The 27,371-nt window shown below is 53.1% G+C and overlaps 1 protein-coding gene across 1 annotated transcript in view; it reads left to right on the top strand.

Moving 5' to 3' along the window:
- The window catches only part of LOC140717411 (rho GTPase-activating protein 30-like), a 111,207-nt gene that overhangs the window by 64,925 nt on the left and 18,911 nt on the right, over window positions 1-27,371 (top strand). The window contains exons 2-9 of the mRNA XM_073030958.1: window positions 4,775-4,877; window positions 5,506-5,650; window positions 15,602-15,684; window positions 15,790-15,897; window positions 22,656-22,792; window positions 25,058-25,232; window positions 25,585-25,685; window positions 26,750-26,827. Of these exons, the coding sequence (XP_072887059.1) occupies window positions 4,775-4,877; window positions 5,506-5,650; window positions 15,602-15,684; window positions 15,790-15,897; window positions 22,656-22,792; window positions 25,058-25,232; window positions 25,585-25,685; window positions 26,750-26,827 (930 nt within the window). The remainder of the gene's footprint in view (window positions 1-4,774; window positions 4,878-5,505; window positions 5,651-15,601; window positions 15,685-15,789; window positions 15,898-22,655; window positions 22,793-25,057; window positions 25,233-25,584; window positions 25,686-26,749; window positions 26,828-27,371) is intronic.

Here is a 27,371-nt window from a genome sequence, read left to right as displayed (position 1 = left end):
GAGAGAGAGGGACTGAGAGACACCGGTCAGTGTACAGATATCCCCTGAGAGAGAGGGACTGAGAGACACCGGTCAGTGTACAGATATCTCCTGAGAGAGAGGGACTGAGAGACCACGGTCAGTGTACAGATATCCCCTGAGAGAGAGGGACTGAGAGACACCAGTCAGTGTACAGATATCCCCTGACAGAGAGGGACTGAGAGACACCGGTCAGTGTACAGATATCCCCCTGAGAGAGAGGGACTGAGAGACACCGGTCAGTGTACTGATATCCCCTGAGAGAGAGGGACTGAGAGACACCGGTCAGTGTACAGATATCCCCCTGAGAGAGAGGGACTGAGAGACACCGGTCAGTGTACTGATATCCCCTGAGAGAGAGGGACTGAGAGACACCGGTCAGTGTACAGATATCCCCTGAGAGAGAGGGACTGAGAGACACCGGTCAGTGTACAGATATCCCCCTGAGAGAGAGGGACTGAGAGACTCTGGTCAGTGTACAGATATCCCCCTGAGAGCGAGGGACTGAGAGACTCTGGTCAGTGTACAGATATCCCCCTGAGATAGAGGGACTGAGAGACTCTGGTCAGTGTACAGATATCCCCCTGAGAGAGAGGGACTGAGAGACTCTGGTCAGTGTACAGATATCCCCCTGAGAGAGAGGGACTGAGAGACACCGGTCAGTGTACAGATATCCCCCTGAGAGAGAGGGACTGAGAGACACCGGTCAGTGTACAGATATCCCCCTGAGAGAGAGGGACTGAGAGACACCAGTCAGTGTACAGATATCCCCTGAGAGAGAGGGACTGAGAGACTCTGGTCAGTGTACAGATATTCCCCTGAGAGCGAGGGACTGAGAGACTCTGGTCAGTGTACAGATATCCCCCTGAGATAGAGGGACTGAGAGACTCTGGTCAATGTACAGATATCCCCCTGAGAGAGAGGGACTGAGAGACTCTGGTCAGTGTACAGATATCCCCCTGAGAGAGAGGGACTGAGAGACACCGGTCAGTGTACAGATATCCCCCTGAGAGAGAGGGACTGAGAGACACCGGTCAGTGTACAGATATCCCCCTGAGAGAGAGGGACTGAGAGACATCGGTCAGTGTACAGATATCCCCTGAGAGAGAGGGACTGAGAGACTCTGGTCAGTGTACAGATATCCCCTGAGAGAGAGGGACTGAGAAACACCGGTCAGTGTACAGATATCTCCTGAGAGAGAGGGACTGAGAGACCACGGTCAGTGTACAGATATCCCCTGAGAGAGAGGGACTGAGAGACACCAGTCAGTGTACAGATATCCCCTGACAGAGAGGGACTGAGAGACACCGGTCAGTGTACAGATATCCCCCTGAGAGAGAGGGACTGAGAGACACCGGTCAGTGTACTGATATCCCCTGAGAGAGAGGGACTGAGAGACACCGGTCAGTGTACAGATATCCCCCTGAGAGAGAGGGACTGAGAGACACCGGTCAGTGTACTGATATCCCCTGAGAGAGAGGGACTGAGAGACACCGGTCAGTGTACAGATATCCCCTGAGAGAGAGGGACTGAGAGACACCGGTCAGTGTACAGATATCCCCCTGAGAGAGAGGGACTGAGAGACTCTGGTCAGTGTACAGATATCCCCCTGAGAGCGAGGGACTGAGAGACACCGGTCAGTGTACAGATATCCCCCTGAGAGAGAGGGACTGAGAGACACCAGTCAGTGTACAGATATCCCCCTGAGAGAGAGGGACTGAGAGACACCGGTCAGTGTACAGATATCCCCCTGAGAGAGAGGGACTGAGAGACACCGGTCAGTGTACAGATATCCTCCTGAAACAGAGAGGGACTGAGAGACACCGGTCAGTGTACAGATATCCCCCTGAGAGAGAGGGACTGAGAGACACCGGTCAGTGTACAGATATCCCCTGAGAGAGAGGGACTGAGAGACACCGGTCAGTGTACAGATATCTCCTGAGAGAGAGGGACTGAGAGACCACGGTCAGTGTACAGATATCCCCTGAGAGAGAGGGACTGAGAGACACCAGTCAGTGTACAGATATCCCCTGACAGAGAGGGACTGAGAGACACCGGTCAGTGTACAGATATCCCCCTGAGAGAGAGGGACTGAGAGACACCGGTCAGTGTACTGATATCCCCTGAGAGAGAGGGACTGAGAGACACCGGTCAGTGTACAGATATCCCCCTGAGAGAGAGGGACTGAGAGACACCGGTCAGTGTACTGATATCCCCTGAGAGAGAGGGACTGAGAGACACCGGTCAGTGTACAGATATCCCCTGAGAGAGAGGGACTGAGAGACACCGGTCAGTGTACAGATATCCCCCTGAGAGAGAGGGACTGAGAGACTCTGGTCAGTGTACAGATATCCCCCTGAGAGCGAGGGACTGAGAGACTCTGGTCAGTGTACAGATATCCCCCTGAGATAGAGGGACTGAGAGACTCTGGTCAGTGTACAGATATCCCCCTGAGAGAGAGGGACTGAGAGACTCTGGTCAGTGTACAGATATCCCCCTGAGAGAGAGGGACTGAGAGACACCGGTCAGTGTACAGATATCCCCCTGAGAGAGAGGGACTGAGAGACACCGGTCAGTGTACAGATATCCCCCTGAGAGAGAGGGACTGAGAGACACCAGTCAGTGTACAGATATCCCCTGAGAGAGAGGGACTGAGAGACTCTGGTCAGTGTACAGATATTCCCCTGAGAGCGAGGGACTGAGAGACTCTGGTCAGTGTACAGATATCCCCCTGAGATAGAGGGACTGAGAGACTCTGGTCAATGTACAGATATCCCCCTGAGAGAGAGGGACTGAGAGACTCTGGTCAGTGTACAGATATCCCCCTGAGAGAGAGGGACTGAGAGACACCGGTCAGTGTACAGATATCCCCCTGAGAGAGAGGGACTGAGAGACACCGGTCAGTGTACAGATATCCCCCTGAGAGAGAGGGACTGAGAGACATCGGTCAGTGTACAGATATCCCCTGAGAGAGAGGGACTGAGAGACTCTGGTCAGTGTACAGATATCCCCTGAGAGAGAGGGACTGAGAAACACCGGTCAGTGTACAGATATCTCCTGAGAGAGAGGGACTGAGAGACCACGGTCAGTGTACAGATATCCCCTGAGAGAGAGGGACTGAGAGACACCAGTCAGTGTACAGATATCCCCTGACAGAGAGGGACTGAGAGACACCGGTCAGTGTACAGATATCCCCCTGAGAGAGAGGGACTGAGAGACACCGGTCAGTGTACTGATATCCCCTGAGAGAGAGGGACTGAGAGACACCGGTCAGTGTACAGATATCCCCCTGAGAGAGAGGGACTGAGAGACACCGGTCAGTGTACTGATATCCCCTGAGAGAGAGGGACTGAGAGACACCGGTCAGTGTACAGATATCCCCTGAGAGAGAGGGACTGAGAGACACCGGTCAGTGTACAGATATCCCCCTGAGAGAGAGGGACTGAGAGACTCTGGTCAGTGTACAGATATCCCCCTGAGAGCGAGGGACTGAGAGACTCTGGTCAGTGTACAGATATCCCCCTGAGATAGAGGGACTGAGAGACTCTGGTCAGTGTACAGATATCCCCCTGAGAGAGAGGGACTGAGAGACTCTGGTCAGTGTACAGATATCCCCCTGAGAGAGAGGGACTGAGAGACACCGGTCAGTGTACAGATATCCCCCTGAGAGAGAGGGACTGAGAGACACCGGTCAGTGTACAGATATCCCCCTGAGAGAGAGGGACTGAGAGACACCGGTCAGTGTACAGATATCCCCTGAGAGAGAGGGACTGAGAGACTCTGGTCAGTGTACAGATATTCCCCTGAGAGCGAGGGACTGAGAGACTCTGGTCAGTGTACAGATATCCCCCTGAGATAGAGGGACTGAGAGACTCTGGTCAATGTACAGATATCCCCCTGAGAGAGAGGGACTGAGAGACTCTGGTCAGTGTACAGATATCCCCCTGAGAGAGAGGGACTGAGAGACACCGGTCAGTGTACAGATATCCCCCTGAGAGAGAGGGACTGAGAGACACCGGTCAGTGTACAGATATCCCCCTGAGAGAGAGGGACTGAGAGACATCGGTCAGTGTACAGATATCCCCTGAGAGAGAGGGACTGAGAGACTCTGGTCAGTGTACAGATATCCCCTGAGAGAGAGGGACTGAGAAACACCGGTCAGTGTACAGATATCCCCCTGAGAGAGAGGGACTGAGAGACACCGGTCAGTGTACAGATATCCCCCTGAGAGAGAGGGACTGAGAGACTCTGGTCAGTGTACAGATATCCCCCTGAGAGAGAGGGACTGAGAGACACCGGTCAGTGTACAGATATCCCCCTGAGAGAGAGGGACTGAGAGACACCGGTCAGTGTACAGATATCCCCCTGAGAGAGAGGGACTGAGAGACATCGGTCAGTGTACAGATATCCCCTGAGAGAGAGGGACTGAGAGACTCTGGTCAGTGTACAGATATCCCCTGAGAGAGAGGGACTGAGAAACACCGGTCAGTGTACAGATATCCCCCTGAGAGAGAGGGACTGAGAGACACCGGTCAGTGTACAGATATCCCCTGAGAGAGAGGGACTGAGAGACACCTGTCAGTGTACAGATATCCCCTGAGAGAGAGAGGGACTGAGAGACACCTGTCAGTGTACAGATATCCCCTGAGAGAGAGAGGGACTGAGAGACACTGGTCAGTGTACAGATAACCCTCTTATATCTCTCTCTCTCACTCTCATTCTTCTGTCTGCATCTGATTAAGTCTTTCTCTCATAGTCCCCCAGGTTTTGAAGGCTTGTGCAGAATTCATCGAACAGAACGGAATTGTAGATGGAATCTATCGTCTCTCTGGAATATCGTCCAACATTCAGAAACTGCGGTAACATGCTGTCTCCCACTCTCTTTATTTTTCCCTTTCTCTTCCCTCTGCATCTTTCTCTCTCCTTCCTTTCCCTCCTATAATCTACTTTTCTTGGTTTCAATTTTCATATGGAAATGATGAAACCCCCTGGTATAGGAAAGGTGAGACCCTCTGGTGTGGGAAGGTGAGACCCCCTGGTTTGGGAGGGGTGTGACCCCCTGGTGTGGGAAGATGAGCCCCGCTGGTGAGGGAGGGGTGAGAACCCCGATGTGGGAAAATGAGCCCCCCTGGTTTGGGAGGAGTGTGACCCCCTGGTGTGGGAAGATGAGCCCCCCTGGTGAGGGAGGGGTGAGAACCCCGATGTGGGAAGATGAGCCCCCCTGGTATGGGAGGAGTGTGACCCCCTGGTGTGGGAAAGACAGAGACTTTGTAAAGAGAGGAGTGCCAGAGTGCTGGGTGTGGAGGGAAGTGGTATTCCCATATACAAAACACAGGATTTGGTGCATGGAGACATTAAATAATTCCAGGGATTCTAACAGACGAGAGGGATGGGGAAGTGGGAAAGAGTCAGAACCAGCTGGAAGGCTGACTGGGCTGCTGTCCAATTCTATCCCCAGAGTCTCAGCAGGTTTGTCTTTGCCCACAGGCAGGAGTTCGACACAGAGAAGACAGTGGATCTGTCCAAGGATGTGTACCTACAGGACATACATTGTGTCAGCTCCCTCTGCAAGGCCTACTTCCGGGAACTGCCCAACCCCCTGCTTATGTACCGACTATATGATAAATTCGCAGTAAGTCACCATGACTGTAGATACATAGAGCAGCCTCTTGACATCATCCCAGGACACGGGTCAGACACAGAGTGAAGCTCCCCCTACACTGTCCCATCACACACTCCCAGGTGTGGGTCAGACACAGAGTGAAACTCCCTCTACACTGTCCCATCACACACTCCCTGGACACGGGTCAGACACAGAGTGAAGCTCCCTCTACACTGTCCCATCACACACTCCAAGGGAATGGGTCAGACACAGAGTGGAGCTCCCTCTACACTGTCCCCTCACACACTCCCCTGGTACGGGTCAGACACAGAGTGAAGCTCCCTCTACACTGTCCCATCACACACTCCCTGGTGTGGGTCAGACACAGAGTGAAGCTCCCTCTACACTGTCCCATCACACACTCCAAGGGAATGGGTCAGACACAGAGTGAAGCTCCCTCTGCACTGTCCCATCACACACTCCAAGGGAATGGGTCAAACACAGAGTGAAGCTCCCTCTACACTGTCCCATCACACACTCCCTGGGCACGGGTCAGACACAGAGAGAAGCTCCCTCTACACTGTCCCATCTCACACTCCCAGGAAATAGGTCAGACACAGAGTGAAGCTCCCTCTACACTGTCCCATCACACACTCCCAGGACACGGGTCAGACACAGAGTGAAACTCCCTCTACACTGTCCCATCACACACTCCCAGGGCACCGGTCAGACACAGAGTGAAGCTCCCTCTACACTGTCCCATCACACACTCCCAGGACACGGGTCAGACACAGAGTGAAACTCCCTCTACACTGTCCCATCACACACTCCCAGGGCACCGGTCAGACACAGAGTGAAGCTCCCTCTACACTGTCCCATCACACACTCCTAGGGAATGGGTCAGACACAGTGAAGTTCCCTCTACACTGGCCCATCACACACTCCCAGGACACGGGTCAGACACAGAGTGAAGCTCCCTCTACACTGTCCCATCACACACTCCCAGGGAATGGGTCAGACACAGAGTGAAGCTCCCTCTACACTGTCCCATCACACACTCCCAGGACACGGGTCAGACACAGAGTGAAACTGCCTCTACACTGACCCATCACACACTCCCAGGACACGGGTCAGACACAGAGTGAAGCTCCCTCTACACTGTCCCATCACACACTCCCAGGGCACCGGTCAGACACAGAGTGAAGCTCCCTCTACACTGTCCCATCACACACTCCCAGGACACGGGTCAGACACAGAGTGAAGCTTCCTCTACACTGTCCCATCACACACTCCCAGGACACGGGTCAGACACAGAGTGAAACTCCCTCTACACTGTCCCATCACACACTCCCAGGACATGGGTCAGACACAGAGTGAAACTCCCTCTACACTGTCCCATCACACACTCCCAGGACACGGGTCAGACACAGAGTGAAGCACCCTCTACACTGTCCCATCACACACTCCCAGGGCACCGGTCAGACACAGAGTGAAGCTCCCTCTACACTGTCCCATCACACACTCCCAGGGCACGGGTCAGACACAGAGTGAAACTCCCTCTACACTGTCCCATCACACACTCCCAGGGCACCGGTCAGACACAGAGTGAAGCTCCCTCTACACTGTCCCATCACACACTCCCAGGACATGGGTCAGACACACTGAAGTTCCCTCTACACTGGCCCATCACACACTCCCAGGACACGGGTCAGACACAGAGTGAAGCTCCCTCCACACTGTCCCATCACACACTCCCAGGGAATGGGTCAGACACAGAGTGAAGCTCCCTCTACACTGTCCCATCACACACTCCCAGGACACGGGTCAGACACAGAGTGAAACTCCCTCTACACTGTCCCATCACACACTCCCAGGGAATGGGTCAGTCACAGAGTGAAACTCCCTCTACACTGTCCCATCACACACTCCCAGGACACGGGTCAGACACAGAGTGAAGCTCCCTCTACACTGTCCTATCACACACTCCCAGGGTATGGGTCAGACACAGAGTGAAGTTCCCTCTACACTGTCCCATCACACACTCCCAGGGCACGGGTCAGACACAGAGTGAAGCTCCCTCTACACTGTCCCATCACACACTCCCTGGTGTGGGTCAGACACAGACTGAAGCTCCCTCTACACTGTCCCATCACACACTCCAAGGGAATGGGTCAGACACAGAGTGAAGCTCCCTCTGCACTGTCCCATCACACACTCCAAGGGAATGGGTCAGACACAGAGTGAAGCTCCCTCTACACTGTCCCATCACACACTCCCCTGGTACGGGTCAGACACAGAGTGAAGCTCCCTCTACACTGTCCCATCACACACTCCCTGGTGTGGGTCAGACACAGAGTGAAGCTCCCTCTACACTGTCCCATCACACACTCCAAGGGAATGGGTCAGACACAGAGTGAAGCTCCCTCTGCACTGTCCCATCACACACTCCCTGGTGTGGGTCAGACACAGAGTGAAGCTCCCTCTACACTGGCCCATCACACACTCCCAGGACACGGGTCAGACACAGAGTGAAGCTCCCTCCACACTGTCCCATCACACACTCCCAGGGAATGGGTCAGACACAGAGTGAAGCTCCCTCCACACTGTCCCATCACACACTCCCAGGGAATGGGTCAGACACAGAGTGAAGCTCCCTCTACACTGTCCCATCACACACTCCCTGGTGTGGGTCAGACACAGAGTGAAGCTCCCTCTACACTGTCCCATCACACACTCCAAGGGAATGGGTCAGACACAGAGTGAAGCTCCCTCTGCACTGTCCCATCACACACTCCAAGGGAATGGGTCAAACACAGAGTGAAGCTCCCTCTACACTGTCCCATCACACACTCCCTGGGCACGGGTCAGACACAGAGAGAAGCTCCCTCTACACTGTCCCATCTCACACTCCCAGGAAATGGGTCAGACACAGAGTGAAGCTCCCTCTACACTGTCCCATCACACACTCCCAGGGCACCGGTCAGACACAGAGAGAAACTCCCTCTACACTGTCCCATCACACACTCCCAGGACATGGGTCAGACACAGAGTGAAGCTCCCTCTACACTGTCCCATCACACACTCCCAGGACACGGGTCAGACACAGAGTGAAACTCCCTCTACACTGTCCCATCACACACTCCCAGGGCACCGGTCAGACACAGAGTGAAGCTCCCTCTACACTGTCCCATCACACACTCCTAGGGAATGGGTCAGACACAGTGAAGTTCCCTCTACACTGGCCCATCACACACTCCCAGGACACGGGTCAGACACAGAGTGAAGCTCCCTCTACACTGTCCCATCACACACTCCCAGGGAATGGGTCAGACACAGAGTGAAGCTCCCTCTACACTGTCCCATCACACACTCCCAGGACACGGGTCAGACACAGAGTGAAACTGCCTCTACACTGACCCATCACACACTCCCAGGACACGGGTCAGACACAGAGTGAAGCTCCCTCTACACTGTCCCATCACACACTCCCAGGGCACCGGTCAGACACAGAGTGAAGCTCCCTCTACACTGTCCCATCACACACTCCCAGGACACGGGTCAGACACAGAGTGAAGCTTCCTCTACACTGTCCCATCACACACTCCCAGGACACGGGTCAGACACAGAGTGAAGCTCCCTCTACACTGTCACATCACACACTCCCAGGACACGGGTCAGACACAGAGTGAAACTCCCTCTACACTGTCCCATCACACACTCCCAGGACATGGGTCAGACACAGAGTGAAACTCCCTCTACACTGTCCCATCACACACTCCCAGGACACGGGTCAGACACAGAGTGAAGCACCCTCTACACTGTCCCATCACACACTCCCAGGGCACCGGTCAGACACAGAGTGAAGCTCCCTCTACACTGTCCCATCACACACTCCCAGGGCACGGGTCAGACACAGAGTGAAACTCCCTCTACACTGTCCCATCACACACTCCCAGGGCACCGGTCAGACACAGAGTGAAGCTCCCTCTACACTGTCCCATCACACACTCCCAGGACATGGGTCAGACACACTGAAGTTCCCTCTACACTGGCCCATCACACACTCCCAGGACACGGGTCAGACACAGAGTGAAGCTCCCTCCACACTGTCCCATCACACACTCCCAGGGAATGGGTCAGACACAGAGTGAAGCTCCCTCTACACTGTCCCATCACACACTCCCAGGACACGGGTCAGACACAGAGTGAAACTCCCTCTACACTGTCCCATCACACACTCCCAGGACATTGGTCAGACACAGAGTGAAGCTCCCTCTACACTGTCCCATCACACACTCCCAGGACACGGGTCAGACACAGAGTGAAGCTCCCTCTACACTGTCCCATCACACACTCCCAGGGAATGGGTCAGTCACAGAGTGAAACTCCCTCTACACTGTCCCATCACACACTCCCAGGACACGGGTCAGACACAGAGTGAAGCTCCCTCTACACTGTCCCATCACACACTCCCAGGGTATGGGTCAGACACAGAGTGAAGTTCCCTCTACACTGTCCCATCACACACTCCCAGGGCACGGGTCAGACACAGAGTGAAGCTCCCTCTACACTGTCCCATCACACACTCCCTGGTGTGGGTCAGACACAGACTGAAGCTCCCTCTACACTGTCCCATCACACACTCCAAGGGAATGGGTCAGACACAGAGTGAAGCTCCCTCTGCACTGTCCCATCACACACTCCAAGGGAATGGGTCAGACACAGAGTGAAGCTCCCTCTACACTGTCCCATCACACACTCCCCTGGTACGGGTCAGACACAGAGTGAAGCTCCCTCTACACTGTCCCATCACACACTCCCTGGTGTGGGTCAGACACAGAGTGAAGCTCCCTCTACACTGTCCCATCACACACTCCAAGGGAATGGGTCAGACACAGAGTGAAGCTCCCTCTGCACTGTCCCATCACACACTCCCTGGTGTGGGTCAGACACAGAGTGAAGCTCCCTCTACACTGTCCCATCACACACTCCAAGGGAATGGGTCAGACACAGAGTGAAGCTCCCTCTGCACTGTCCCATCACACACTCCAAGGGAATGGGTCAGACACAGAGTGAAGCTCCCTCTGCACTGTCCCATCACACACTCCAAGGGAATGGGTCAAACACAGAGTGAAGCTCCCTCTACACTGTCCCATCACACACTCCCTGGGCACGGGTCAGACACAGAGAGAAGCTCCCTCTACACTGTCCCATCTCACACTCCCAGGAAATGGGTCAGACACAGAGTGAAGCTCCCTTTACACTGTCCCATCACACACTCCCAGGGAATGGGTCAGACACAGAGTGAAACTCCCTCTACACTGTCCCATCACACACTCCCTGGGCACGGGTCAGACACAGAGTGAAGTTCCCTCTACACTGTCCCATCACACACTCCCAGGACACGGGTCAGACACAGAGTGAAGCTCCCTCTACACTGTCCCATCACACACTCCCAGGGCACCGGTCAGACACAGAGTGAAACTCCCTCTACACTGTCCCATCACACACTCCCAGGACATGGGTCAGACACAGAGTGAAGCTCCCTCTACACTGTCCCATCACACACTCCCAGGACACGGGTCAGACACAGAGTGAAACTCCCTCTACACTGTCCCATCACACACTCCCAGGGCACCAGTCAGACACAGAGTGAAGCTCCCTCTACACTGTCCCATCACACACTCCTAGGGAATGGGTCAGACACAGTGAAGTTCCCTCTACACTGGCCCATCACACACTCCCAGGACACGGGTCAGACACAGAGTGAAGCTCCCTCTACACTGTCCCATCACACACTCCCAGGGAATGGGTCAGACACAGAGTGAAGCTCCCTCTACACTGTCCCATCACACACTCCCAGGACACGGGTCAGACACAGAGTGAAACTGCCTCTACACTGACCCATCACACACTCCCAGGACACGGGTCACACACAGAGTGAAGCTCCCTCTACACTGTCCCATCACACACCCCCAGGACACGGGTCAGACACAGAGTGAAACTTCCCCTACACCGTCACATCACACACCCCCAGGACACGGGTCACACACAGAGTGAAACTGCCTCTACACTGTCCCATCACACACACCCAGGACACGGGTCAGACACAGAGTGAAGCTTCCTCTACACTGTCCCATCACACACTCCCAGGACACGGGTCAGACACAGAGTGAAGCTCCCTCTACACTGTCCCATCACACACTCCCAGGACACGGGTCAGACACAGAGTGAAACTCCCTCTACACTGTCCCATCACACACTCCCAGGACATGGGTCAGACACAGAGTGAAACTCCCTCTACACTGTCCCATCACACACTCCCAGGACACGGGTCAGACACAGAGTGAAGCACCCTCTACACTGTCCCATCACACACTCCCAGGGCACCGGTCAGACACAGAGTGAAGCTCCCTCTACACTGTCCCATCACACACTCCCAGGGCACGGGTCAGACACAGAGTGAAACTCCCTCTACACTGTCCCATCACACACTCCCAGGACATGGGTCAGACACACTGAAGTTCCCTCTACACTGGCCCATCACACACTCCCAGGACACGGTCAGACACAGAGTGAAGCTCCCTCCACACTGTCCCATCACACACTCCCAGGGAATGGGTCAGACACAGAGTGAAGCTCCCTCTACACTGTCCCATCACACACTCCCAGGACACGGGTCAGACACAGAGTGAAACTCCCTCTACACTGTCCCATCACACACTCCCAGGACATTGGTCAGACACAGAGAGAAGCTCCCTCTACACTGTCCCATCACACACTCCAAGGGAATGGGTCAGACACAGAGTGAAGCTCCCTCTACACTGTCCCATCACACACTCCCAGGGAATGGGTCAGTCACAGAGTGAAACTCCCTCTACACTGTCCCATCACACACTCCCAGGACACGGGTCAGACACAGAGTGAAGCTCCCTCTACACTGTCCCATCACACACTCCCAGGGTATGGGTCAGACACAGAGTGAAGTTCCCTCTACACTGTCCCATCACACACTCCCAGGGCACGGGTCAGACACAGAGTGAAGCTCCCTCTACACTGTCCCATCACACACTCCCTGGTGTGGGTCAGACACAGACTGAAGCTCCCTCTACACTGTCCCATCACACACTCCAAGGGAATGGGTCAGACACAGAGTGAAGCTCCCTCTGCACTGTCCCATCACACACTCCAAGGGAATGGGTCAGACACAGAGTGAAGCTCCCTCTACACTGTCCCATCACACACTCCCTGGGCACGGGTCAGACACAGAGAGAAGCTCCCTCTACACTGTCCCATCACACACTCCAAGGGAATGGGTCAGACACAGAGTGAAGCTCCCTCTACACTGTCCCATCTGATACTCCCAGGAAATGGGTCAGACACAGAGTGAAGCTCCCTCTACACTGTCCCATCACACACTCCCTGGGCACGGGTCAGACACAGAGAGAAGCTCCCTCTACACTGTCCCATCACACACTCCCAGGACACGGGTCAGACACAGAGTGAAGCTCCCTCTACACTGTCCCATCACACACTCCCAGGACACGGGTCAGACACAGAGTGAAGCTCCCTCTACACTGTCCCATCACACACTCCCAGGGCACCGGTCAGACACAGAGTGAAACTCCCTCTACACTGACCCATCACACACTCCCAGGACATGGGTCAGACACAGAGTGAAGCTCCCTCTACACTGTCCCATCACACACTCCCAGGACACGGGTCAGACACAGAGTGAAACTCCCTCTACACTGTCCCATCACACACTCCCAGGGCACCGGTCAGACACAGAGTGAAGCTCCCTCTACACTGTCCCATCACACACTCCTAGGGAATGGGTCAGACACAGTGAAGTTCCCTCTACACTGGCCCATCACACACTCCCAGGACACGGGTCAGACACAGAGTGAAGCTCCCTCTACACTGTCCCATCACACACTCCCAGGGAATGGGTCAGACACAGAGTGAAGCTCCCTCTACACTGTCCCATCACACACTCCCAGGACACGGGTCAGACACAGAGTGAAACTGCCTCTACACTGACCCATCACACACTCCCAGGACATGGGTCAGACACAGAGTGAAGCTCCCTCTACACTGTCCCATCACACACTCCCAGGACACGGGTCAGACACAGAGTGAAGCTCCCTCTACACTGTCCCATCACACACTCCCAGGGCACCGGTCAGACACAGACTGAAGCTCCCTCTACACTGTCCCATCACACACTCCCAGACCACGGGTCAGACACAGAGTGAAGCTTCCTCTACACTGTCCCATCACACACTCCCAGGACACGGGTCAGACACAGAGTGAAGCTCCCTCTACACTGTCCCATCACACACTCCCAGGACACGGGTCAGACACAGAGTGAAACTCCCTCTACACTGTCCCATCACACACTCCCAGGACATGGGTCAGACACAGAGTGAAACTCCCTCTACACTGTCCCATCACACACTCCCAGGACACCGGTCAGACACAGAGTGAAGCTCCCTCTACACTGTCCCATCACACACTCCCAGGACACGGGTCAGACACAGAGTGAAGCTTCCTCTACACTGTCCCATCACACACTCCCAGGGCACGGGTCAGACACAGAGTGAAACTCCCTATACACTGTCCCATCACACACTCCCAGGGCACCGGTCAGACACAGAGTGAAGCTCCCTCTACACTGTCCCATCACACACTCCCAGGACATGGGTCAGACACACTGAAGTTCCCTCTACACTGGCCCATCACACACTCCCAGGACATGGGTCAGACACAGAGTGAAGCTCCCTCCACACTGTCCCATCACACACTCCCAGGGAATGGGTCAGACACAGAGTGAAGCTCCCTCTACACTGTCCCATCACACACTCCCAGGACACGGGTCAGACACAGAGTGAAACTCCCTCTACACTGTCCCATCACACACTCCCAGGACATGGGTCAGACACAGAGTGAAGCTCCCTCTACACTGTCCCATCACACACTCCCAGGACACGGGTCAGACACAGAGTGAAGCTCCCTCTACACTGTCCCATCACACACTCCCAGGGAATGGGTCAGTCACAGAGTGAAACTCCCTCTACACTGTCCCATCACACACTCCCAGGACACGGGTCAGACACAGAGTGAAGCTCCCTCTACACTGTCCCATCACACACTCCCAGGGTATGGGTCAGACACAGAGTGAAGTTCCCTCTACACTGTCCCATCACACACTCCCAGGGCACGGGTCAGACACAGAGTGAAGCTCCCTCTACACTGTCCCATCACACACTCCCAGGACACGGGTCAGACACAGAGTGAAACTCCCTCTACACTGTCCCATCACACACTCCCAGGACACGGGTCAGACACAGAGTGAAGCTCCCTCTACACTGTCCCATCACACACTCCCAGGACACGGGTCAGACACAGAGTGAAACTCCCTCTACACTGTCCCATCACACACTCCCAGGACATGGGTCAGACACAGAGTGAAGCTCCCTCTACACTGTCCCATCAGACACTCCCAGGACACGGGTCAGACACAGAGTGAAGCTCCCTCTACACTGTCCCATCACACACTCCCAGGGAATGGGTCAGTCACAGAGTGAAACTCCCTCTACACTGTCCCATCACACACTCCCAGGACACGGGTCAGACACAGAGTGAAGCTCCCTCTACACTGTCCCATCACACACTCCCAGGGTATGGGTCAGACACAGAGTGAAGTTCCCTCTACACTGTCCCATCACACACTCCCAGGGCACGGGTCAGACACAGAGTGAAGCTCCCTCTACACTGTCCCATCACACACTCCCAGGACACGGGTCAGACACAGAGTGAAACTCCCTCTACACTGTCCCATCACACACTCCCAGGACACGGGTCAGACACAGAGTGAAGCTCCCTCTACACTGTCCCATCACACACTCCCTGGGCACGGGTCAGATGATATGAATCACACGAACTACTTGCTCACTCTCTGAACTCCTTGGTTGTCAGGATGCCGTGAACACACAGATGGAAGCTGATCGTCTCCTGAAAATTCGTCAGGTTCTACAGGAACTGCCCCCCTCCCATTACAGGTAAAGATCCCTCGCGCTCTCGCTTACCCTCCCTCACTGATCCCCTCACAGCATTGCACTTCCTCACCCTGCCCCCCACCCCTCTGATGACTCTCTTGTTCCCAGGACCCTGGAGTACCTAATGAGGCACCTGCTGCGAATGGCTTCCCACAGTCAGCAAACCAACATGCACGCTCGTAACCTGGCTATTGTCTGGGCCCCCAACCTGTTGAGGTAGGACCACCTCAGCCGCTCTCTTACCCCTGCTCCCTCACTCCCCTTCTTTCACTCCACCTTCCCCTCACTCCTCTTCCCTCACTCCACCTTCCCCTCACTCTTCATCCTTCACTCCCTCTCCTTCATTCTTCCTTCCCTTTACTCCTTTTCCCTCACCCTCCTTCACTCCACCTTCCCCTCACTCCTCGTCTCTAGCTCTCCATCTCCCACTCCTCATCCTTCATTCTCTCTCCCCCACTCTCACTCCCGCACTCTATTTTATCCTCACTCTGCCTCCCTCAGTCACCTGTTACGTATGCGTGAGTAGGAATGACATCGGATTAGTCTTATTAAAAGTGCTTTGCTGAGTAATGTTAGCCACGGTGCAATGCGGGGAAAATTACAGTGTGAATAGAGCTCGCCGAGACTGTGTGCGCTTGAAAGCCCGTGCGAAGAGCGAAGGCCCGATCGATTCACTATGCGATCAATCGGCTGCATGCCCACTTGCCACATTCGCACAATTGATCCGATACAGTTCACCCTCCCATCTACAGGCAGGAACCGCAGGGGAAGGGATACCATCAAGCCATAAGACAGGAGCAGAATTTGGCCATTCAGTCTGCTCCGCCATTCCATCATCGCACTCAACTCCTTACACCTGCCTTCTCACCATTTCCTTTGATGCTCTGACCAATCAGTAAACGATCAACTTTCGTTTTGAATATACCCACGGACTTGGCCTTCACCACGGTCTGTGGCAGAGCATTCCACAGATTCACTGTTCTAAAGGGTCACCCCTCAATTTTGGATACCCCTACCATAGGAAACATTCTCTCCACACCCAGCTTATCCAGGCCTTTCAATATTCGGTAGGTTTCAATGAGATCTCCACGCAGTCTTCTAAATTCCAGTGTGTACCGGCCCAGAGCTGCCAAATGCTACTCATATGTTAACCCCTTCAACAATACCGTTCATCCTCCTGTCTACAGATGGCAACTGCAGGGGCAGGGGGTAAATCAGATAAACTGTGGAAAATGATGAACTGTCTCTCCTACTAGGTGCCGGCCAACTGGCCAGTGCACCCTTGCGGACCACTGCCGGGGACGACTGCTCTCTCAGTCTCTTCCTGGTTAGCTGAGGTCGAGGGCAGTGGGCTGTGAATCTCAGCTTCTCTTGATAAAGCGCTCATCGGTTCATCTGCTTGGACACTTCTTAACTTCCCTGGGTCCCTCGTCAGTTCACTGGTGTATTAGATCTAAATGTCACCCGATAATTCATCCTTCTGCCAAATGAGGTTCTGATCCTTGATCGTGGCAATGCCAGAAATCATGCGAGATGTCTCTCAGACCAAGCATTCACTGCCATGGTGTGCGTAGTGTGTACTTGGTTCATGGCCCCTTGCTTATCACAGATTTGCTCCTGACTTGCCGGTGGTTCTGTTCCTACCTATTGGGCTGACTGGACAGGCCTTGTAAAACTTCCTTAAGCTTGAACTTAAGGACCATGGATAACGGTATTGAGCCATATTGTCCGCTGGTGCTTTTGTGATAAAGAATTCAATACGGGGTTCCATCCAATACGGTCAATTCATTACAGCACCTTGCTACTGTATCTTTTTAATCCAATTTCTGTCCAGAAATCTCTGTGGAGGCTGCAGGTCGGTATCCGCTGGCAGACTTTGATGTTTTCGGTGGGTTCTCTTGCTCCAGAACTGCCCCAGGCTGTGTGACGGGATTGGCAGAATCTGCACAGGGCCTTGGTTGACTGCTTCCTGATGGCGAACCGTGGAGCAGATTGAAAACTCATGCTTTTGGGATAGGAGTCCTGTGTCCTCCCATCTCGGACTCGAGCAATCCACGCGGGGAAACAGAAAGCAACACATACATGAACGTGCATTCCCGTGTCATCACGGTCAGCCTTGTGATGAAATCATCTTCCTTCTTGTCGGGGTCTGTCGCAGCTGGGAGACTCTGAAGCGTTACTGTTAAAGATATTGTCCTGAGTCCCCCAAACATTGCCCAAAACCTCAAACGTGTCTGTCAGTTCAGATTGCAGAACAACAAAGTACTTCTGCCTGACTTCTCGCGAGAGCATATGGAGCAGCTTGAGTGTCATTCAGCTTTCAGACATAAAATATTGAAGCAGAATTGGGCCATTTGGCCCACTGAGTTTGCTCCGCCATTTCCCTCTCAGCCCCAATCTCCTGCCTTCTCAGGGTATCCCTTCATGGACTGATTAATCAAGAACCTACAAGCGTATTAACCTCTGTCTTAAATATACCCAATGACTTGGCCTCCCCAGCCATCTGTGGCAATGAATTCCACCACCCTCTGGCAAAATAAATTCCTCCTTACCTCCATTCTAAATGAACCTACCTCTATGCTGAGCCTGTGCCCTCTGGTCCTAGGCACCCCCACCACAGGAAACATCCTCTCCACATCCACTCTATTCATAAGTTTCAATGAGAGTTTCTCCTGCCCAAATTCCAGGGGTTACAGGCCCAGAGCCATTAAACGCTCCTCATAAGAGCATAAGATATAGGAACAGAAATAGGCCATTTGGCCCATCAAGTCTGCTCGCCATTTCATCAGGACTGATCCAATTTTCCTCTCAGCTGTAACCTCCTGCCATAATGGTAACCCTTTCATTCCAAGATCATTCTCGTGAACGTCCTCTGACCCTCTTGAATGTCAGCCTATCCTTTCTAAGATAAAGGGCCCAAATCTGCTCACAGTATTTCCACAGTTGTGGGGGACAGGGTGCTTGGAGCAGGGAGGCCATTCTTGTTTTGCTTGCCACCTGTGGTACAAGGATGACAACAGAGTAGTGTGATGAAACAATTTTACTGAGCCATGATCGTAACCGTATGCACTGTGCATCTCCCAGTGCAGCAACTATGAACTGAGCCTGCGGAGACGACAACATGTGCACTCAATCGATCGCGGGAAAAGAGAGGGGTCTTTGGCATGGTAGACCCAATCAGGTTCAAGTTCAATTCATGGTCATTCAATCGTATATACATATACCACCAAACCTTCCTTCAGACTAAGGTGCACAACACAATACATATAACTTACACACATAACAAAGTGATATTACCTCAAATTAACAATTAATAAGGTGCACTTACGACACAGTCAAAAACTAAACAGTATTCAGTGCAGTACTGGGGCTCCACACACGATGAGACCTGGGTAGTGACAGGGAGTACAATAGCCTCACAGCCTGGGAGTAAAGCTGTTTCCCATCCAAACAAACCTTGTTCTAATGCTACAGTATCTCCTGCCTGATGGTAGGGGGCAAAGGGATAGTTGGATGGTTGTGAGAAACCACTGACAATGCTAAATGCCCTGGTATGGGTGGGAGAGAGACCCCGAGGATCCTCTCAGAAGGCTCACGATCCTTTATGGGGTTTTGTGGTCAGCTGCCTTGCAATTCCTGTACCAGACGGTGATGCAGCTGGTCAGGACACTCTCGATGGCGTTCCTGTAAAAATTGTTTAGAATGGGGGGTGTGTGGAATACTTGCACACCTCAATCTCCTCGGAAAGAGGGGACCAGGTGAGGTTGCCTCTTGTGTGCACTCCCAGAAACTTGTTGCTCCTGGCTTTCTTCCTGGAGAAGTTGTGTGGGTGCAGTGAGGAGCGGCCAGCCTGCACCTTCCTAAAGTCCAGAATCATCTCTTTGGTCTTGTCCATGTTGAGTCTCAAGGTGTTGTGATCACACCATCTCCTCTCCATACACCGTCTCATCATCATTGTTAATGAGGCCAGCCACTGTTGTGTCATCAGTAACCTTGATGATTTGGTTTGAACTGGACCAGCGTCAGTGGTGTGAACAACAGTGGGCTGAGAACACAGCCCTAGGGAGCGCACAGCCTGATGGGGCTGGAGATGTTGCTGCCAACACTGATTGACTGGTCTTTCTGTCAAGAAGTCCAGGATCCAGTTACAGAGAAAGGTGCTGAGGTTCAATGAGAACAGTTTACCCACCAGTTTCTGAGGGTTGATATTTTAAATGGTGAGGTGAAGGCAATAAAGAGAATCCCAGTATATGAGGCACCATTTTCCAGATAGAACGGGACAGAGTGGAGTGCAAAGGCAGTGGACCGATTCCAGTGATAAGTGAACTGGAGAGTGTACAATTCAATTAATTTGTAATTGCATTCAACCATGAATGCAGCCAAACGAACAGTGTTACTCTGGGGCCAAGGTACGAAACACACCTTATAACACAATATAGCGCAAAGCACATAGGACACAGTCACACAAAAAATATAGTCCAAGTCCCTGATTCCATGAATGTTGTAGCAATCTGAATTCGAACACTATACAGGCTTGTCTTCTGCCGAGCGAACACTGGGACAGCACTGTTGCCAGTTTAGATGCTACGCCACACCTCCTCTAGTGGAGCAGCTGACTCCAACGCCTCTCTCCTGGGCGGTCGTAAACAAGTGACACTGCAGTCCAAGGCCCAGTCCTCGCGACAATGCAGCTCCCCCACCGTCCGGCAATAAATCAGTGAATCAGACTTGCAGCATTCCACGTTAGCAATGTCCGACAGGGTCTTGCAATCACAAGAAAAGCGATTAAGACAACTACACGCTGTTAGACTGCACACCGCCTCTGCGCACACACTTCTCCGATGCAGGAAACAACACAATCCACAATGAGCCCAGCTCCTCCAGCTCTTCCACCAACGAGCAACCCACCAATGGGGTGGACCTGCAGCAGTCCAAGTTCTCAATGTCCAGCAAGGTCTTGTGATCGAAAAAAATACATTTACAAAAGACAGTAACAACTCTGGTTGGCTCCGTAGAAGCCGGTACACCTGATTGTGCCGCTTTCTTGCCGGTAAGGGGATTCAATGCGATTCATAACCTGACTCAAATCACTTCATTATCGTTGAGGTCAGAGTCCTGAGGTTGTCGTTAAGGCTCTTGGGCATCAGAATGATAGGAGTTGCCTTGAAGCCTGAGGAGACAAATGGACTGTTGCAGAAGGATATCTGTTAGAATCTCTGTTAGCTGGACTGCACAGTTACCCAGTGCCTGACAGGTATGTTGCTTAGACCCCGCAACTTTACATGGTCTGACCCTGGCTAGGGGTTTCCTCACATCAGCTGCGTCCGGAGTGTCTGCTCCTCGCAGGGAGGAGTCTTTCCTTGCTGGCACATTGTTCAGTGCATCAAACCGAGCGTAAAAGACATCGTCTGTCAGGAAGAAAGGTGCCACTATCGTTGCAAAACTGGTCCGGAGGGGCCGCTGCACAGGATTGGAAAGTTGTAAACTCAGCCAGCTCCACCATGGGCACTCGTCTCCCGATCATCGCGGGCACCTTCAGAAGGTGAATACGGACTGTGAGGGATCATCATCAGAGGCCCTCATCATTCTCATTACAGGGACACTCAACGTTTCAGGAAAAGCTTCTTCCCCTTTGCCATCCGATTTCTGAATGGACAATGAACCTATGACCACTACCTCATTATTTTCCCTCTCTTATTGCACTGCTTATTTGTTTTATATGTATATATTGTAATTTATAGTTTTTTTATTTCTGTGCATTTCAATGCACTGACGCTGCAAAAAAAGATTTCACGACATATGCCGGTGATGTTAAACCTGATTCTGACTGACGCCCAGGGTGAACTGTAGTCCATTATGGACTGAATACCCTACCACATGCCCCTCGTGTCTCTGGTGTCACAGAAACGTCTGTGTATTCTCTGTGAATAATCACAATGTAACTTGCTCTTGGTGCTGGGAAGAGCACCCACGGCTTCAGATTTGCCCTCACACAGAAGTGTTTAATAACGGTGACGCATTTCCCTCTGTAGTCAATCACAGATCCCACATATTACTCCACATTAGCGTGAAGGTTGTAGGCATCCGCCTCCCTCAACTTCATCCAGTCCGAGTTTCAAACCGCTGAGGTTGCAATCGAATCAATTGGCCACATGTGCACTTGCCGTATTCCAGCAATCGATCCGATAGCGTTCAACACCTCATCCCTGACTCCACTCTCATCCCTGACTCCACTCTCATCCCTGACTCCACTCTCATCCCTCACTCCACTCTCATCCTTGGCTCCACCCTTATTCCTCACTCCTTCATCCCTCTCTCCACCCACCCTACTCCCTCATCCCTGGCTCCACTGTCAACCCTCACTCCCTGATCCTTGACTGCACCCTCATTCCTCATGCCACCCACCCCTACTCCCTCATTCCTCACTCCTTTATCTCTGACTCCACCCTCATCCCTCATTTCTCTCACTTGCCTCTCTCTACAATTTGCCAGAGGGATTATAGACGGAGGGATGAGGTGGGACAGGAGAGGAGGGTACAGGCAAGGTGAGGTGAGGCAAGGCATGTGAGGATGCAAATGGAAGAGAGGAAAGGGAGAGAGGGGATGTGAAGAGGATATGGAGGAAAGTGGGTGTAGACAGAGGGAGGGAGGGATACACAGGTGGAGGGAAGGAGGGTGGTGGTCATCGATCCAGGGAGGGGTAGGAGGTGTAAGGAGAGGTAACAGAAGAGAGTGGGAGGGGAGGGTGTAGGGAGGGGAGGGATGTTGGTGTAGAGGGGTAAGGATTGTGGAAGAAGGAGAATACATAGGGGTGGGGAGAGGGAGGGGTGAAAGGGCAAGGGATAGGGGTGTGGGGGAAGGAGATGCAGGGGAGGGTGGGGAGAGAGGAGGGTATGCAGATGGTGAGCAGGTGTGGATGCTGAGGGGACAGTCTGGCCCAGGATAGGGTCACCCTCTTCCCCCCTCTCCCTCAGATCGAAGGAGATCGAGATGACAGGCTTCAATGGGACGGCGGCATTCATGGAGGTTCGTGTCCAGTCCATCGTGGTTGAGTTCATCCTCAATCACGTACTGCAGCTGTTCGGTACCAGCGACCACCACACTGACTCTGGTAACTACCCGCATACCATCACCCGTCACCCGTCACTGTTAACTCTGTAACTACCCCAGAGCACCCATCACCCATCACTGTTAACTCTGTAACTACCCCAGATCACCCGTCACTGTTAACTCAGTAACTACCCCACTACACCCCTCACCCTGACCTCACCACTTTGCCCGAAATGTGGGACTAAATCAGAGGGTGCAGGAAACTCTCACCAAGTCCTTTAGTGGAGAGAAAGTTAAAGTTTCATTGGAAATCAATTCACCCCGGCACTGGCTGCTCCCCTCACTCACTCACCTCCCACTTTGCTCACTCCCACTCCTCTCTCTTACTCTGCCTCCTCTCTCCAACTCTCCTCCCCCCTCTTCCTCACTCTTGCTCTCCCCTCCCATGGCGTTTCTTCTGCCCACTAAAGGACTGGCTCACTGTCTCTCACCTTGTCAGTTTGGGAGTGAGCTGGGTATCCTGGGCCTCCAGACACTGCACGTCATTCCACAGGGACAGTAACTTAAGGAGGGAAGCAGTTTATTGTGAGTGTTTGGCTCCAAGAGTAGAGACATCTTGCTCCAATTATCCCAGGGCCTGGGGAGACCACACCTGAAATATTGTGGACAGGTTTGCACTCCTCTCCTAAGTGTGGATCTACATGTGGCCTCCATCGGTCGTGGTCGACCATGGGTACCGCACCTCTGGCAGTCACCAGGAGTGGCTTCTCCAGGGCGCACGCCAGGGCAGAGTTGATATGGAGATCCGTCTGTTACCCCCCTCTCCATGCTGGTGACAGGTCCAAAGGAACGATGAAAGTCGATACAGTTTGGTGCCAGCAGCATCGCAGGAGTTGCCATGGCGATGCTGGGTTCAGCAGTCAGCCGCCTTCTGGACTCCAACTCCGGATTTTTCCTCGGGTTTACTCCCAAAGCCTTTCCTGTGAGCGGGTATAGCCGCAAGGCAGCGGAGGTTTGAAATCAGAGTTTTCCCTCTGCTAGATGAGGTTAACGAGACCCATCTGCCCGGAGCAACTGGTTTTAAGGTGCCAGTGGCCCACTTTGCCCCTTCTCCTGTCAGTGAGAACAGCTCCGCTTGGCATAAGAACTATGCCACACGTGAAGGCCAGGAGTTGGACTGGGTTGTCAGGGGCTGTTTGAGATGCACGCCATGAAGAACAGTTGTTTAGCAGTGGGAGCTCGTCCCCACTACCATCCTTTAGCTATGAGTACCCTTGGAGCGATGTGGATCAACATGTGACAAAGAGATTGCAGTGAATGGTCCCCAAATCGATTCTCGGGATGGGGGGTTTGTCCCACCAGAAGCAGACTGGGATTGTCCTCTCTACAAGAATGAAAGGTGATCTCACTGAAATGTCCAGACTCCTTACAGGAATTGGCAGGGTGAGTGTATCCGGAACCGAGGGTCACACTCAGAATTGGATTTTGGACATTCAGGACAGATGAGGAGGAAGGTATTCTTGGGAATTCTCTCCCCCAGGGGCTGTAGAGACTTGGTCACTGAGGAGATTCAGAACAGAGATCTGAATGTAGAGAGAGTGACCAGGAGTGACGCACTGGGGCATGGAGGGGAATTACAGAACAATAACAGCAACCACAGACCAGAGGCAAACGGTGGCAAGCCTTCATAGTGAATGGGTTGCTGTTTCTGCCTGTGGTTTCGTGAGGCCACAGTTGAGCACGATTTGGGCCCCGTTGGAGGCAGTGGAAGGCGAACTTCAGGGAGGAGAGGTTCATCCTACCAAAAGAAGTTGTTTCTGTATTCCAGGGAGTTTAGGAGGAGAATGGGTGGTGTATTCATTGCTATGTCTCCAATGGGCTGTGACAGAATCGATATTGTGCTGTTTACACCAGTGACAGACTCTAGAACAATGGGACACAACTGTAAACTAAGGGGATGGTCATTTGACATTGTGGTATGTCGGAATTTATTCTGGCATTAGGCTGTGAATATCTGGTATTCCCCGTCACAGTGGGTGGCAGAGATATTTCAAGTAAAGCTGGGGAATTATTTGACTGATCGAAGGGGAGAGAGGGATGAGAAATGGCACAGAAGGGGAGCTGGAACCGGTAGGAATAAGCCATGGTCGCACGGATGGTGGGACAGGCTTGCGGGGCCAAGTGGCCTTTTTCTGCTCAGGATGGAGATATCCAGGGGAGACTGGCCCAAGTCTGACTGAAGGGTGCAACAGAACAAGCAGCTGACTGTCCTCTGATCTCTGACTATTCCTGCTGTTCTCCCCCCTCACACCCTTCCACCCCACAGATGGAGAAACCGAGCGATGCCAGTCTCTGCCCTGCCTTAGCCCAACGAAAGAGCCGGCGCCAGCCCTGGGGCCAGGGCGTATCCACCCCTCTCAGATCCCTCATGTCCTGCACCTCGGGGATGGACCACCTGCTATCAAACCCTACCACACTATCATCGAGCTGCCGGACACCAGGTACTGGGGACTGGAGAGCCAGTGACGTGGAGAAGGGAGACGGGTAGAGATGGTGGGGGTGGGATCTATTCCAGGGTCCGGGGGGTGGGGTGGGGGTTGTATACTGTATGGAATAACAGATCCTCAGCAGTAGAATCTATTCCCGAGATTCATTGAGGGGGAGTCGAGGGTGAGGGTTATTTATTGAATAACAGATCCCCGGGAGTGGGATCCAACCCAGGGCTTTGGTCGGAGCAGTTGAGGGTGGGGTTGTATATAAAATAACAGATCCCCAGGAGTGGGTTACAGGATGGGGTCTAACCCAGGGGTTCGGGTACATTATTGATTTCTCCCCTTCTCTCTCTCAATACAGGAGAAAAGGCTCTTTGAAGGTCAAGAAATGGCGATCAATATTTAACCTTGGGAGATCTGGGAATGATTCCAAACGAAAATTGAATCGGAATGAGGGAAAAGGTGAAAATGGAACTGAAAAAGTGTCAGAGAGAGAGGGAAGGAGAGGTTTGGGGGGCAAGTAATATTTTACAAGATAGTGCTTCTGAGGTGAGTGGGACTTAATGTAGATGGTGGGAGTGAATGGGAATGGTGGGTCTCGTTGGGAGTGTGGACGATGGGAGTGAATGGAAATGGTGTATGTCAATGGGAGTGAATAGGAATGGTGGGTCTCGTTGGGAGTATGGACGATGGGAGTGAATGGGAATGGTGGGTCTCATTGGGAGTGTGGACGATGGGAGTGAATGGGAATGGTGGGTCTCGTTGGGAGTGTGGACGATGGGAGTGAATGGGAATGGTGGGTCTCGTTGGGAGTGTGGACGATGGGAGTGAATGGAAATGGTGGGTCTCGTTGGGAGTGTGGACGATGGGAGTGAATGGGAATGGTGGGTCTCATTGGGAGTGTGGACGATGGGAGTGAATGGAAATGGTGGGTCTCGTTGGGAGTATGGACGATGGGAGTGAATGGAAATGGTGTATGTCAATGGGAGTGAATAGGAATGGTGGGTCTCGTTGGGAGTATGGACGATGGGAGTGAATGGGAATGGTGGGTCTCGTTGGGAGTATGGACGATGGGAGTGAATGGGAATGGTGGGTCTCGTTGGGAGTATGGACGATGGGAGTGAATGGGAATGGTGGGTCTCGTTGGGAGTGTGGATGATGGGAGTGAATGGGAATGGTGGGTCTCGTTGGGAGTGTGGACGATGGGAGTGAATGGAAATGGTGGGTCTCGTTGGGAGTGTGGACGATGGGAGTGAATGGGAATGGTGGGTCTCGTTGGGAGTGTGGACGATGGGAGTGAATGGGAATGGTGGGTCTCGGGATGATGGATGGTAGGAGTGATAGGGAAGGGGTGGGTCCATTTGGTGTGTGGATTGTAGGCAGTGAATGGGGAAGTTTGGGAATGAATTGAGCATAAATGGGAAGTGGTGGGGTCTGTTGGGATCGAATGAGATGTGTAAAGACTGGTCTATCACTCCATTTTCCTGTTTAAACACCCTCCCTTCCTCCACCTTTTCCTGCTGCAGATTTGAAGACCTCATCCATGACCCTGCGGCCAGCGAAGAGCATGGACTCATTGAGCTCAGCACCCTTCACCAATGATGGTGAGTCTGACTGGCCCTTGCTCTGGAGATGTGGCTGCAGCTCTGAATGGGGAACACACTTCACTTTACCATTGTCCTCCCAACGTTGATTGTCGGCCCGGTCTCTCCGTGATAATGCGCTAGGTGCTTGTGGTTTGCTGAACGAGGACCTTGGTTTTCCATTCTAATCTCTCTCCTTACTTTCTCCCTTCACCATACTCACCACTCCCTTGTTTCTGCTCTCCTTCCCAATAACACCTTCCCCTCTCAAACTCAAACCCTCCTGCCCCCACCACTCTTACTCTGAACCCCTCTGCCCTCACCCACTCACAATCCTGCTCTACTCGCTCCTCTCTCATCCTTTTCCTTATCCCCATGCTCACCCCACTCTTCCTATTCCTCTGTCCCCTCACCATCTCCCTCCTCCTCTCCATATCCCCCTCCCTATCTCCCCCTCTCACCCTCCCTCATCCTCCCTATACCCTCTCACTCTCTCTCCCCTCCACCCTCCCTATCCCCCTTACCCCTCCCCATCTCCCCTTTCCCCATCTGCCCCCTCGCTCCC

Source organism: Hemitrygon akajei, chromosome 27 (genome assembly GCF_048418815.1).
Source record: "Hemitrygon akajei chromosome 27, sHemAka1.3, whole genome shotgun sequence".
NCBI lineage: Eukaryota > Metazoa > Chordata > Chondrichthyes > Myliobatiformes > Dasyatidae > Hemitrygon > Hemitrygon akajei.
Note: the sequence above shows the minus strand (reverse complement) of the source record. Positions and strands in the feature narration are given on the sequence as shown.